General features: G+C 46.4%; 1 protein-coding gene across 2 annotated transcripts in view; it reads right to left on the bottom strand.

Moving 5' to 3' along the window:
- The window catches only part of kansl2 (KAT8 regulatory NSL complex subunit 2), a 35,867-nt gene that overhangs the window by 19,623 nt on the left and 1,146 nt on the right, over positions 1-15,098 (bottom strand). Inside the window, exons 1-3 of one of the 2 annotated variants that reach the window (XM_030118295.1) lie at positions 10,891-10,911; positions 1,729-1,986; positions 1,429-1,601 (exon numbers count right to left, since the gene is read on the bottom strand). In XM_030118295.1, coding sequence (XP_029974155.1) covers positions 1,429-1,601; positions 1,729-1,979 — 424 coding nt within the window. In that variant the 5' untranslated portion in view covers positions 1,980-1,986; positions 10,891-10,911. Of the gene's footprint in view, positions 1-1,428; positions 1,602-1,728; positions 1,987-10,890; positions 10,912-15,098 lie in introns of those variants that run through there. The other variant, XM_030118294.1, reaches the window with a different exon arrangement.

The following is a 15,098-nucleotide window of genomic DNA, read 5'->3' as shown; positions in this document are numbered from 1 at the left end:
CTGCAAGAAACCGGGGGATTATTCTCCATGGCAACTGACCATTGTGGAGCTCAAGAGGTGTCAACATTTCACACCTTTTCAAGGCTGTATGCGAGCCCTTAACATGGTACGTATTCAGGTGTACTCAGGCTCCTGCATTACAACTTCATATGCCTGACTACAGGAGGGGTGTGTTGCTGTAATCAGGCCTGAATACAGGTCTTTTCAAGCAGTGCTCGACACTCCTCCGACACTCCCTCGACACTCCTCCAACACTCCCAACACTCCCCCAACACTCCCCCAACACTGCCCCCACACCCCCAACACTACCCCCAACACTCCTCCGACACTCGCCAGACATTTCCTCGACACTCCGACACTCCCAGCACTCCCCCAACACTCCGACACTCCCAGCACTTCCCCAACACTCCGACACTCCCAGCACTCCCCCAACACTCCGACACTCCCAGCACTCCCCCAACACTCCGACACTCCCAGCACTCCCCCAACACTCCGACACTCCCCCAACACTTCCCCAACACTCCGACACTCCCCCAACACTCCCAGCACTCCCCCAACACTTCCCCAACACTCCGACACTCCCCCAACACTCCCAGCACTCCCCCAACACTTCCCCAACACTCCGACACTCCCCCAACACTCCGACACTCCCAGCACTTCCCCAATATTCCGACACTCCCAGCACTCCCCCAACACTCCGACACTCCCAGCACTCCCCCAACACTTCCCCAACACTCCCAGCACTTCCCCAACGCCCCGACACTCCCCCAACGCCCCGACACTCCCAGCACTCCCCCAACACTCCGACACTCCCCCAACACTCCGACACTCCCAGCACTTCCCCAACGCCCCGACACTCCCCCAACGCCCCGACACTCCCAGCACTCCCCCAACACTCCGACACTTCCCCAACACTCCGACACTCCCCCAACGCCCCGACACTCCCCCAACGCCCCGACACTCCCCCAACGCCCCGACACTCCCCCAACGCCCCGACACTCCCAGCACTCCCCCAACACTCCGACACTCCCCCAACGCCCCGACACTCCCAGCACTTCCCCAACACTCCGACACTCCCAGCACTCCCCTGACACTTCCTCAACACTTCACACCCGACCACATCACTTTTTGCACTGCTCCTTCTGATTCGTTATCCAGCATGCACTGCACTCCTCATCACGTCCTCTCGCTACATCCACTCAGGACAGCTCGTCAGGGAGCCAGGAGCCACGTTTTCAAGGGAACCTGAGTTCACTTGTTTGATCCAGATCAGAGTTCAGGGAGCAAGTGAAGCAGACTTTCCCAGAAAGTCCGTGAAGTGAGCCATGGTCCGGAACAAAAGGGCCCTATACGCCCACCGTCAATACCAACACCAAGCCCTGTGGCTACAGACGCTTCCACAGCAGAACTGAAGAGAGAGGACTGTACCCAGAGCGCGAGCAGCTTCCGAGTGTCCTCCATCCGGACCGGGGGTGTCTGCTCGGCTGTATCCACTCAGCTGAGACAAGAGTGTCTCTGGGGAAGGACCGGAGGACGCCTTTCTCATCTGAGCTCGGAGAGCCACTGCATTTCTGCGGGCGTGTTCTGCACAGAACGTCACCCTGCAGAACAGACAGAGAAAAATGGGTGAAGTACTGGAGTACGCCCCCCACTCCTGGAATTAAAGGTCCACATCAACACTGGCAACAGCCCCCCTGGCACCGGCGGCGGCGGCGGCGTTCCACTCACCCGTCCTTCCTGTCGGCCTTGGGAGCCGCAGTGGGGCAGCGCTTGCCGTTCTTCGCGGAGACGTAGCTGCACTGCTTGAACGGAGCGTTCTTGTCCTCCAGGATGTGTTTGATGCAGAAGTCCAGGCCCTCCAGGCGTGGCTGGGAGCACGGTCGCTGTGTGAAGGAGCAGGCCAGGGGCTCCTGAGGTCGGGGGGTCTGGGTCACCCGGTTTCGACTTGAGGGCAAAACGTGGATTCGTATCCTGTTCATTTCACGCCTAGAGGGAAATCACAAGACACACATTTATGTTTGGGTGTTTTTTGGTTCTGAAGGTGTTTATGGGAAACGAGTCTGACGTTGCTGGAAAGTGTGACTACTTCCTCTACATTTGGGATTAAGATGCATTGGCAAGTTTGGCAGAGGAGTGGACATGTGGGCTGCACCATATCCATGAAAACAATTCATACTGATCGATATCGATCATTATTAGGGCCGGGTATCATCGGGTGCATATTTTTCGGGTATAAGTACTTTTTCGATGCCTCGCGTACGGTACCGGTTCCTGAACAACACTTTTTTTCGGTTCCTTCCTTCACGGCACACCGACGACGCCATGACTGCATTTACACTTCCTGCCACTAGGTGCGCTGTTTGCATGTTCAACCTTATTTTACACAGACACCACAGAGGAAGAAGGGCTGCAGGCTGCAGGCTCTCTGCATGCTGTTAGAAAGAGTGAGAGCCGGAAGACGTGGTCTCATGTTCAATGATGGATGCAGCGTTTTTTCAGTAAAAGAGAAGAACTGAACCATCGTTTCTGCGCATGTTTATTGACCGCGCTGTCACTTTAAGAGCCGGAACTGATACCCGTACGCACGTCTCTTGTTCGGTACCGGTATATACTGAAGTTTTTCGGCCGGTACCACTGAGGTACCGTTAAACGGTACCCAGCCCTAATCATTATTGATAATTTACTTTTCAAATCAAATCAAACTTTATTTGTATAGCACTTTTCATGATAATAAAAACAACGCAAAGTGCTGAACGGTAAAAAAACAGTCATAAAAAAAAAACAAAAGAATAAAAATAAAAACCGCACCATCAATAAGTGTACACCACACACACACACACACACACACACACACACACACACACACACACACACACACACACAATTTATGTCCATAGCAAGGCAGAGGAGACATGGCATGGCACTAAGCACCATGGGAAAACACTACCAGTGGGGCCGTTCACACCAGGAGAAGGCGAAGGTCATTAGTACTGGGGCCCCAGTGCTCGACCCCCGACCCCGTCAGACCAACGGGATCCCGCACACCAAGGTGTGGAGCCCCCCAGGCCAGCCAGGACCAGAGGACTCGAGCGCAGCGACCCCAGCAGAGGACCGGGACCAACTCCCGGTGTGAAGGACCCCCCTGAGGAAACACTGGAGTTAAACAGATGTTAAAAAGACATGATACAAAGCTAATAAAAAAATAAAAAGTAAGATAAGATTATAAAATAGAAAATAAAATAAATTAAAAGTACATAGTAAAAATAGAATGAATAAATAGGATAATAGGGGTGTTAAAAAAATCAATTTGGTGATATATCGCGATATGACGTCACGGGATTCTCGCATCGATTCAAAATACGTCTATATCGATTTTTAATTATTTACCCGGCAAATATCCATTGCGGCGTCTTTTTGTGTGCTGCACTTTTACTCCTGGCCACTAGTTGGCAGCACACCACACCAAGAGCTTTGCAGAGCCTCCAGTCCGCCAGAGAAGAACAGCATCTCGCCAGAGCTCTCCCGGTGGTTTCTTTACACTACCGTCTCGCGGTAACTTGATCACACAACAGTCTCCCGTGGCGGAGGAAGTGGGAGACGCTCCGAGGAATATTTATAAAGCTGGAATCTGGACGCACTGTGGCTTTTACAACCAGGACGGAGGGACAGATAAGAGCCACGCCGTTTGTAAAATGTGCTTTGCAAAAGTCAAATACCGCGGAAACACCACCAACCCACATGCATTTGAGCAGGATGTCCCCATGCAGGACACCCTGAGGGACCTGGACAGCTGTGAGGGACAGGCTGCGTCCCCCCAGGTGTGAGAAGGAGCGTTGCCTCCTCAGCAGGTCCTTCCTCCCTGCTGCCATCAGACTCTACAGCCAGCACTGCTCCAACCAGTCCAAACACCACACACTGTCCTAAATGACACTCCTGTGTGTCTGTCTTCTCATGTCTCACATTTTTCTATAATATTGTACATATGTCTGTCCTATATGTATATTTAAATATGTAACTCATCTGTTATTATACTTTACATATGTGTTCTGTCTTAAATGTATATTTAATTTATATTTGATTTATATCTGTTAGTGTATATCTGTTATTTCTTTATATCTGTCTAAAACTTACATTTAAACTATATTTAAATTATGTCATTTAGTTTGTATCTGTTATTTAATTATATTGATCCTAAATTTACAGTTAATTTTTCTATGTATGGTTGGACCTTGTAAATTCTCATATTTTGCATTTCTTTTCTGTTTCTTTCTTTTCTCTGTGCTGCTTAACATTGCAATTTCCCCCTGTGGGACAAATAAAGGAATTTCAATTTAATTCAATTCAAAGTTTTACAATGATTACACTTTATTTTCTCAAAACATGTTACATTATTGAAGGTATATGTAGCCTTTATTTTTATTTACTGTTTAAATGAAAAAGTAGCCTGCAACTTGTTTGCTGTTAAATATAGTTGCTTGAGTGCTTCTGTTGCATTTGGGATGAATAAAATGTGTTTCATACAAGTTTCTCATGAAGTACTACTAGTTTACAAATTTGTTGTTCCTAAAGTATCGCAATAATCGTCATGAACATTGGTATCGGGATATATCGGGATATATTGAATCGTGACCCATGAATCGTGATACAAATCGTATCGCCAGATACTAGGCGATACACACCACTATAGGATAAGTATATTAAAAATTAAAATGACCAAAAATAAAAATGATGGCGATAAGAAGTATAAAAGGTCAATTAAAAGCCAGATTAAAAAGGTGTGTTTTCAACCTCCCTTTAAAACTATCAGCAGTCTCTGCGGTCCTGAGGTTCTGCTGCAGGCTGTTCCACAGGCGGGGCCGCAGTGGCGAAAAGCCGCCTCGCCATGGGTTTTGGTTCTAGCTTTAGGAACACGCAATAGGCTGCTGCCAGAGGACCTCAGGGCCTTGAGGGTCGATAGGGTAAAAACAGGTCAGCCAGATAAGAAGGCGCAAGGCCATTAAGACATTTGATTGATTGATTTTATTTGTTTCATTCTTTTTAAAAGAAAGAAATGAAAAGGAACAGAAAGAGTGAGACTTACGATGTCTGCCCCTATCAACATAATTTATCAAGATTTGTTAACATATCACAAAAAAAAATACAAAATTAAATACAACCATTTCACTAAATCAAAATACAAATACGACCATTTCACAAATAATTACAGATCAAATACAACCATTTCCCAAAATGTAAATACAAAAAAAAAAACCTTAATGAAATATTTTCAAAAGAAACAATCATTCTAAGTTTGACCATTCTTTAAAACAGAGTCGTTCCCTCCCAATAACTGCGCTTTTAAACATTTCTTGAAGATGTGAATGGACTGAGACCTCTTCATTTCACTGTCAAGTTTATTCCATAAACTGATTCCTTTTGTTGTGATGCATCTTTCCTTCAATTTGGTTCTTGATTCTGGTCGTTTGAAAACTTCAGTTCCTCTTAATCTATATTGACTGTCTCGCTTTGCAAATCTATTCTGTAAATTAAATGGTAACTTTTTCCGGGGAGCTTTATACATTGTTTTAAGAAGGTTGAGTTCTACCAATTCTTTAATTTTTAAGGATTTCAATTTTATAAATATTGGGTTAGTGTGGTCTCTGTAACCACTTCCATTCACCACACGAACCGCTCGTTTCTGTAAAAGGAAGAGTGGTTCAATGTAGGTCTTACAAGCATTTCCCCAGACTTCAACGCAGTAGGTCAGATATGGTATGATCAATGAACTGTACAACAGAAACAAAGAGTTATTGTGAAGCGACTCTTTCAATTTGTACAGAACAGCAATGGTTTGAGAAATCTTAGTTTTAACGTGCTCTATATGGGATTTCCATGTTAGTTGTTCATCCAGCAATACACCTAAAAACTTAATTTCCTTTGTTATTTCGATCTCCATACCTTCCACTGTCAGTGCTGTGTCAACGTCTGTCCTTCTGTAACTGAAAATCATATATTTGGTCTTACTGATGTTCAAAGATAGTTTGTTAGCGTTGAACCATTTTATAACATTCTGAAACTCTTTTTCCACAATTTCTAATACTTCATTTATATTGTCTCCAGCATAATACAAAGCAGTATCATCCGCAAACAAGATGCATTTCAATAAGCTGGAAGCAGCGTCAATGTCATTGATATAGAGAAGAAAGAGTACTGGTCCAAGGACGGATCCTTGAGGAACCCCACAAGTTACGTTTCCATTTTTAGATTTTATATTGTTGATTTGAACAAATTGTTTTCTGTCTTTTAAATAGCTTTTGACCCATTTGTGAGCAACCACATTTAAAAACTAATAAGAGAACCTTAAAATCGATCCTGAAGCGGACAGGGAGCCAATGCAGCGACTGTAAAACCGGTGTAATGTGGCTCCGCCCCCTGGTCCTCATCAGCACGGAGGCTGAGTTTTGTAATAACTGTAGGTTTGAAATATTCTTTTTGGGAAGACCAGAGAGCAAGGCATTACAGCAGTCTAATCTACAGGAGATAAAAGCTGCATTAGCGCCTCCTGCTGGCCTGAGAGAGAAACGGGCGACTCTGGCTTTATTCTTCAGATGATAAAATCCAATCTTAGTTATGTTTTTAATGTGTGGAATAAAACTTAGCTCAGAGTCAAACATCACGCCCAGGTTATTAACCGATTGTTCTGGTTTAAAATCTGATAATTTAGATAAAATTTTCTCTCTCCGACCTTCAGGACCGATAACGAAAACCTCAGTCTGGTCCTGGTGGAGCTGCAGGAAATTCACTGCATCCATGACTTGATGTCTGAAATACAGTTAAAAAGGGTTTTTATTGGCCCGGAGTCACCAGGAGACACGGCGATGAACAGCTGAGTGTCGTCAGCGTAGCCATGGAAACTGATGCCGTGTCTCCTGATGACGTCCCCAGATGAAGCATGTAGAGATTAAAAACTATGGGACCTAAAATTGAACCTTGGGGAACCCCACACCTGATTTCATGGATTCCTGAGGAACAAGTATCCAAACTTACTAGGGGTGGGACGAGACACGAATTTCACGGGACGAGATGTCTCGCGAGATTGAGTCCACGAGATCGAGACGACACGACACCGGGGGGGGGGGGCTGCTGCTGCTGAGGTGTGGGGGGTTTGGTGCTGAGGTGTGGGGGCAGCGCGGTACTCACATGCAGCGTGGGAGCATGGAGTGTCGGGTCGGAGCGCCCCTTGTCCGGCCACGTTGCCCTCCGCTCTACACTGCGCCCGAGGCGGCCGCCTAGTTCCCCTATTCCCATTCAAACCGCGGCGCACAGACGACGCCATGACTGCATTTGCACTTCATGCCACTAGGTGCGCTGTTTGCATGTTCAACCTTATTTTACACAGACACCACAGAGGAAGAAGGGCTGCAGGCTGCAGGCTCTCTGCATGCTGTTAGAAAAAGAGTGTGAGCCGGTAAGACGTGGTGAAATGTGCATTGATGCGATGCACCGTTTTTTCAATAAAGAGAAGAACTGAACGATCGTTTCCGCACACTTCCTTTACGTCGTATCAATTAAACTGTATCAGAAGTAGTTTGTGGACTCAAAAGACCAAGATTCCCTGCAGATAGAACATGCGCAGAACAGTATTTCATGTCCTTTTCGACCGGATTTTTAAATATGAATATGAGCATATTCAGGGTTTTGCACGTGTTTATATGGCTGTGCGCCATGTAATGTATTATTCTGTCAATATTCCAGTTAATAAAGAGTTTTTGCCTTATATAAACATACTTAATCTCGCGGCATTCGATCTCGCGAGATCTCGTCCCATCCCTAATACTTACATAAAAACATCGATATGTGAGATAAGACCTGAACCAGCTAAGAACAGTACCAGAGAGGCCCACCAGGTGACTCAATCTGTTTATTAAAATGTGGTGGTCTACTGTGTCGAAGGCGGCACTCAGGTCCAGCAGAACCAACACTGTGAGCTTTCTATTATCTAAGTTCCACCTGATGTAATTTAAAATCTTTAAAGGGCGTCTCGGTACTGTGGTTCACTCTAAAACCAGACTGATGTCTTTCTAAAATGTTATTGATTAAAAAGTCATTGACTTGGTTAAAAACCAGTCTTTCTAAAACTTTACTTAAAAATGGTCAGTTGGATGCTGGTCTGTAGTTGTTAAGAACATTGGGGTCTAAATTGCTGTTCTTCAGAAGGGGCTTCACCACCGCCGTTCTAAAGGCGGTGGGGAAGACACCGTCTGAAGAGAGCAGTTCATGATATTTAAAATCTGTTCCTCCAGGAATCCATAAAGTGATTCAAACAGTGGTGGGGATGGGATCTAAAAGGCAGGTTGTTGATTTTACTTGGGAGAAAACTGGACCAAGAGTCCTTCATCAACCAGGTCCAGACTGTCCAGTGTGTCCTCAGGCATGGACAACGGTTCAGCTGTGTTCACTGATAAAACCTGTTGAGGTAAAAGACTGGACCTGATGTCCAGGATTTTAGTTCTGAAGTGGTCTGCAGAGTCTTCACAGAGAGCGTCTGTCGCTCCTTAAAAGCTTTATTAAAATTAGTGCCAGTTAAAATGTAGAAGGTGGAGAAGAGGAAGCGGGGGTTGTCTTTACTGTCTGGAATACGTTGAGAGAAGAGGGAAGTTCAGCCTGTTTCACTGCATTATTGTAGATTTTGAGTTGTTGACGTAGAATCTGGTGATGAACAGTCCACTTGGATTTCCTCCACCTTCTTTCAGCTCTCCTGCAGCTTCTTTTCAGTGTGATGATTTTATCAATCTTCCTCCACGGGGGTTTGGGATGGCCCTTGATAGTTTTAGTTAAAAGTGGAGCGACTGAGTCCAGACTGGACTTCAGTTTACTGTTAAAATCGTCGACGATAAAATCACAGGGTGCAGGTAGAATCACAGCAGGAGGGCTCTGTAAGATCTCTATAGAATCTGCAGCCACTTCAGAGGTAAGGTGGGTCTCCTCACTGCTCTCACCGGGGCCCCCTGCTGGTTAAAACTGGTGATGTTAAAAAACACACAGCAGTGGTCAGACACAGCCAGGTCAACACCAGAGGACACACTGATGGACAGACCGGGTTAGAACCAGGTCCAGGGTGTGTCCTCTGTTGTGAGCTGGCTGTGTGACATGCTGTTTCAAATCTAAACAGTTTAAAAATTCTCTGGACATAGAGTCCGAGATGTCGTCAACATGTAAGTTAAAATCACCAGTTATTAAAATTCTGTTATATTTAGAATGAATTATTGTTAAAAGTTCTGAAAATTCACTGATAAAAAGACCAGAGTACTGAGGGGGTCTGGAGTACTGAGGGGGTCTGGAGTACTGAGGGGGTCTGGAGTACTGAGGGGGTCTAGAGTACTGAGGGGGTCTAGAGTACTGAGGGGGTCTGGAGTACTGAGGGGGTCTAGAGTACTGAGGGGGTCTAGAGTACTGAGGGGGTCTAGAGTACTGAGGGGGTCTAGAGCACTGAGGGGGTCTGGAGTACTGAGGGGGTCTAGAGTACTGAGGGGGTCTAGAGTACTGAGGGGGTCTGGAGTACTGAGGGGGTCTGGAGTACTGAGAGGGTCTAGAGTACTGAGGGGGTCTGGAGTACTGAGGGGGTCTGGAGTACTGAGGGGGTCTAGAGTACTGAGGGGGTCTAGAGTACTGAGGGGGTCTGGACTCTGTTCAGCAGGATGGGGGGACTGCTAAAACAAAGGCGTGGTGCTCATAGGAGCTAACACTGTTAAAAGCCGCTGCACACACACTAAATGAGTTGTTTAAAATGGAAGCGGTCCCTCCAGCCTCTCAGCCTGTCTGGTTGAAGATAAAAAGCTAAAACTTGGTGGGGAAGCCTCAGTGAGGAGAACAGGTGCATCAGAGCCGCCATGTCTCAGTTAAAAGCAGACTGTCCAAGTTATATCTAAAATAAGATCATTAATAATAAAAGATTTGTTTAAGAGAGAGCGCACATTCAGCAGCGCCATTTTAATGGTGGTGGGCGGGCTGGATGTGGCTCTCGGTGAAGTTTCACTGATAAAAGAGTCCTTTCTCGTTTAAAAACAGTCCGAGGGATGTGGTGTCTGGAGGAGATGATAACTGGGACGCTGTGGATGGTGTGTGGTGTGTCCGGGGGCAGTGAAGGTGTGTGAGGGGTGTGTGTGGTGTGTCCGGGGGCAGTGAAGGTGTGTGAGGGGTGTGTGTGGTGTGTCCGGGGGCAGTGAAGGTGTGTGAGGGGTGTGTGTGGTGTGTCCGGGGGCAGTGAAGGTGTGTGAGGGGTGTGTGTGGTGTGTCCGGGGGCAGTGAAGGTGTGTGTGTGGTGTGTGGTGGATGGGGGGGGCTTCCAGGTAGTCAGTCAGCGGGGGGGGGGGGGGGGGGGGGTGGACTGCCTGCTGAATGTTCCCTGCTAAATTGGAGCTGCCCAGCGGCTCGGCTGAAGGCCGTCCTGGTGACAAAAAGCTGGGCGGTTCCAGAAAAGGTTAAAATTGTCAATGAAATAAAAGTTGGAGGCTGAGCAGGAGCGCTGGAGCCAGGTGTTGAGGCTGAGCAGTCTGGAGAAGCTTTCAGCGCCCCTGAAGAAGTTCGGCAAAGGTCCAGAGATAAAAACCGCCCTCCCACAGCTCTCCAACGAATCCATGGCTGAGACTCCAGAACTCCCGATCTGGAGAACGCAGACATTTACTGTTCTCTAATCGCCAGATCCGTCTGCTCCTCCCAACGTGCTGGGTCCCATATGAAACTTCAAGAGACAGCAGGAGGACTCTTCTGAGCCGACCGCCTCCAGTAAGGACCAGAACCAACCAGAACCCAGCTTCACGATTCACAGCAGCAGCTCAGATCATGTTTCTCACACTTCTTCACCAAACCTCACAGCTGTTCAACCAAACACACCATGTTTTATGTCCTCACCGTTTTGTGGTCGTTTTCCATCTATCCAGCTCCTCTGACCAAAATTAGGGAAGTAATCCTCTGGAATAGTGACAGAGCGTCATGAGCCTGAATGTCTGTTTTCACTCCAACATGGCGGCGACTGCCCAGCGTGCATTGCGAGGCCGGGTGTGTGACGTCAGCTGCTCTATATTCGGGACCAGTCGTAGTATCCAGGTACTGTGATTTATCTTGATACATTATCATATTATATAGTTAACTTAAAGCTGCTGTAGGCAGGATTTTGCTAGTCAGAGCTAATGTTTCTGTATTTTCTTTGGATTAAATGTCAGAGTATCCAGTGATAATCCTTTAGGAGTGCAGCATCACTGCTCTACCGCGAGGGCGCAGCGTTTCCATCCGTCTCTGTTCTGAGCTGAAAAGGAATCTCCACAGCTCCAGGTATCTTTGACCAATCAGAAGAGCCCCTGAGGCTCTAACCGTGATTAGTCGAGGGGCGTTCGTCGCACATTCTTGTGGGAGGGGCTTAACTTGCGTAAGGGCGTGATGTCAGAGAAAACAGGACAGGATTGGCTGTGCTGGGTTTCAAATCGCCATCTTGCTTAGGCCTACAGCACCTTTAAAACCAGAGAGAAATAAACAGTGGAGTGTTACTCTCTGAAGCCCAAACTAGGAAATTCTGGAAAGAGAACAAAGAAACAACACCAGTTGCAGTACAGGAACACGAGATGATATTGATTATTCAGAGGGCGGACGGAGTCAAAAGTACCAGATTCCAAATGTCTCAAAGTAACTGTTTTCTCCTCGTTTCCCCGATTGGCTCAACGAAGCGTTATCACCTGCAGCCGGTACAACTAATCCAGTCTCTGAAACATGAAGGATTTAATCTGAGTCCACGAGAGCAGAGGGTCAAAAGTCCTGCTGTATCCACAGTGCCTTTAAAACATAAATATTATAATAAAAAACAGTGTTAATAACTGTTAAATCGATATATTGGGTAGCTGAGCATCACAATATACTGCCATGTTGTTTTTTCACAGCCCTTAACCTGGCATGACTTTTGTGGTCCTCTATGTCCTTTAATTATTTTTCCATGTTTAATTATGTCTTTTATTCACTTTACGTGGTTTATCAGTTTAATTTTCTGTTTTGTAATGTGCTCTATGAATAAAAGTGGATTGGATCTGTGTATATTACTCAAAGCATCCGTCCAGACTTTGTCCAGGATGTCTTTGTCTCCTAGACAGTTCTAATAAAGTTTAAGGAATGTCATCGAATGGAAAAGATTCGATCCTCCCTTTGAGACCAGGTCTAACACACTCGTCGGGATCCCTGGCCGGAGCCTGCAAAGGCTTCAGTATGTCCAGACCAGCGCTGCCCGGGTCCTGATGATGGGCGTAAACAAGACCACATCAGCGCATCCTTCACTCTCTGCACTGGCTTCCTGTTCACCTTCGCATTCAGTTCAGAGTCCTTCTCCACCCACCACCGTCTGCACGGAGCAGCCCCCACCCATCTCACTGAACTCCTCCACCCAGAACCCGGCCCGGCCAGCTGCACCGTCTACACCGCCCAGGACTCGGCTCAGGACCACGGGGGTCCCCGTCCGTGGAACGCCGCCCCTGACCACCTCAGGCTCCAGACGGTGAACTCTTTCAAAAAAAAAAAAAAAGAGCTGAAAACCTTTGTATTTTGCACTGCCTTTTCTGAGTGATTTTACTGCTGATTGCTTTGACTGTTTTTACTGTCTTAATGGTTTCTTCTATTATTGCCTTTAATGTCCTCTTGATTGTTGTTCTTAGAGATTTGCCCACAAACGTAAAGTGCGTTATAAATAAAATCCATTAGTGTTATTGTTTGTATTAATGGAGAGTCGGGGTTAAATTGAGGAGTTTCTTACGAGCAAATAAAAACAAATATCTATCAAAATGGAAAGAAGTGCTGATGAAGACTCAACACAGTGTACATGTTAAAAAGTGGCACTTGGTTCATTGAGGAATGAAGTGATTGACCTGTGTCAGAGAGCCAAGCGGCCTGATAAAGGACAAAGCTCCGCTGTTCCTCTAAAGAACTGTTCCTATGGTGAAGGCCCGCAGCGGTATCACCTGAAGACTCCCGCTGCAGGGCTCCAGCAACGCTCTTCTACTCGGTCCGCAGAGCAGACGCGTGATATCCACGCAGGTTTCACAGGAACAAGTGAAACTATTCATACAGACAGACAGCCGGGCATTTGGCCAACATCCGGGTCCGTCGCCCATAGCAACCAGTGCAAAGGGGAAAGCCATCGTCTCCGCTCGCTTAGAAAGAGCAAAGACGTACAATACGGGGGAAGTTCTAAGATGGTTAAAAGTTGTTGTGTGGTCGGCTGCACCAACAATCAAAGAAAAAAATCCTACTCTGTCTTTTTATATGATACCGAGTGAATGAATGTGTGGAACCAGAAAGGCGCCGACTGTGGCTGCAAGCTATAAATAGAAAGTCGACATGGAATTCAGAAAATGGCCTGACCCCTCTCCACAACAACTTGGCACCCAAGATCTCATTACACATATGTGTTCTCAGCTCACTTTATGTCATGTATGTATTTATTACTCCTGATACCTTTTCAGTGTTTTTGTCTCTTCCACCCTGCCCTCCTCTTCCTCCTCTTCCTCCTCTTCCTCCTGCACTGTCTCCTCCTCTAACCTGGGCTGTATACAGTACAGAGTACAGTGACCAAGCGTCCCCTTTTTCCCGGACATGTCCACTTTTTACGTCCTGTCCGGGGCGTCCGGCGGGTTTTATAAATTCAGGAAAATGTCTGGTGTTCACTGTTTTTTTTATAGCACAATTACACTTGAACGTAAATTGACCGGCGCTTTGTTCACAATTAAGGCTGTCCCGATTATTCGACGTAGTCGACGTCGTCAATGACATAAATACGTCGACATGCACACTATACCGTCGAATGACGTAAACACGTCGACACGTGCACACCGTCACATGTAAACAAGTGCGCACAGCAGAAATGGCGGAGGCTCCGGGCCGGGAAGAGGAGAGCGACGCCGCGACGCAGCGAAAAAAGCGATCAAGAAAGTCCAAAGTACGGACATATCTCAAAGAAAAATCAAACGAGTTGGTTGTTTGTGGCCTTTGCAAAGCCGAGTTGGCGTACCACAGCAGCACAGCAGCGATGAACGAACACCTGAAGCGACGTCACCCAGGTGTACTGCTGGAGGATCGTAAGTCCATCTAACTAACTAACATGACGTGTTAACGTGCATCGTTAAGTTTCATTTCTAGAAGCAGCGGGTTGCGGTCAAAGTTACAGTGTTTCAGCGTTGTGCATTATGTAGCTAACGTTAGCAGAGCCGTTTCACTCCAGTCAAATTGTGTTGGTGCTTATAGGTAACGTTACTGGTTCTGCTGCTTTATGCTCCCATAAACAGTAACATGTGGCATCTATTTATATCTCTACTCCGCTGCTGCTCCGGACAGCTGTCGGCCTCACCGTCTCTGTGCAGACCTCGGGCGCAGCACAGCATGCAGATATTATTATTTAGGACGATGTGCTGCTCTCGCTGGTTTAAGAAAAAAAAAAAGTCTCCAAGACTGCACTAATATATAATGTGTGCCTTTTCAAAATCATTGTGGTAATATTTCAGTATGCACTCTGCTTTATCCCTCTATTTTTCAGGTTAAAACAAACTGAACAACAGTCACTTAAAAAGAATAAGAGCCTCGGCTCACTGCAGTGGTGGAGGGACAAAGAAACGTTTCCCAACCTGGCTCTGATAGCCAGATCATACCTGGCTGTTCCCGCAACTACTTCTTTTTTTTTTTTAAACTTTATTGAATTTTTCCAACAGGCCATGATCAATCACACATAAGCATAAGACAGAAAAGCAAATCATCAGGCCATGTTCAACACCATCTGAGCGTCTCTTCTCAGCTGCTGGGAACACCGTTACAAAAAAAAGAGCAAGCCTGACACCGAAGCATGTAGACGTGCTCACATTCCTTCACTTCAATGCCGAGAGAGAACAATCAAGAGAGACTAGAGTTGAGAGAAGAGAAACTGATGTAAATCCTGTTGGAAAAAGTTCTGTTTGTATTCACTTGCACTGGAGTTAATGTCTTCAGTATTTGACCTCATTGGACTTTGTGTTTAAGAGCTATTTATTTATTTTTGCTAATTCTTTTACTTGGGCCGCTGAACATGCGCTCACACATTGTTTCACTGTAATGCA

Source organism: Salarias fasciatus, chromosome 20 (assembly GCF_902148845.1).
Source record: "Salarias fasciatus chromosome 20, fSalaFa1.1, whole genome shotgun sequence".
Taxonomy (NCBI): domain Eukaryota; kingdom Metazoa; phylum Chordata; class Actinopteri; order Blenniiformes; family Blenniidae; genus Salarias; species Salarias fasciatus.
This window is presented reverse-complemented; position numbering and strand designations above follow the sequence as displayed.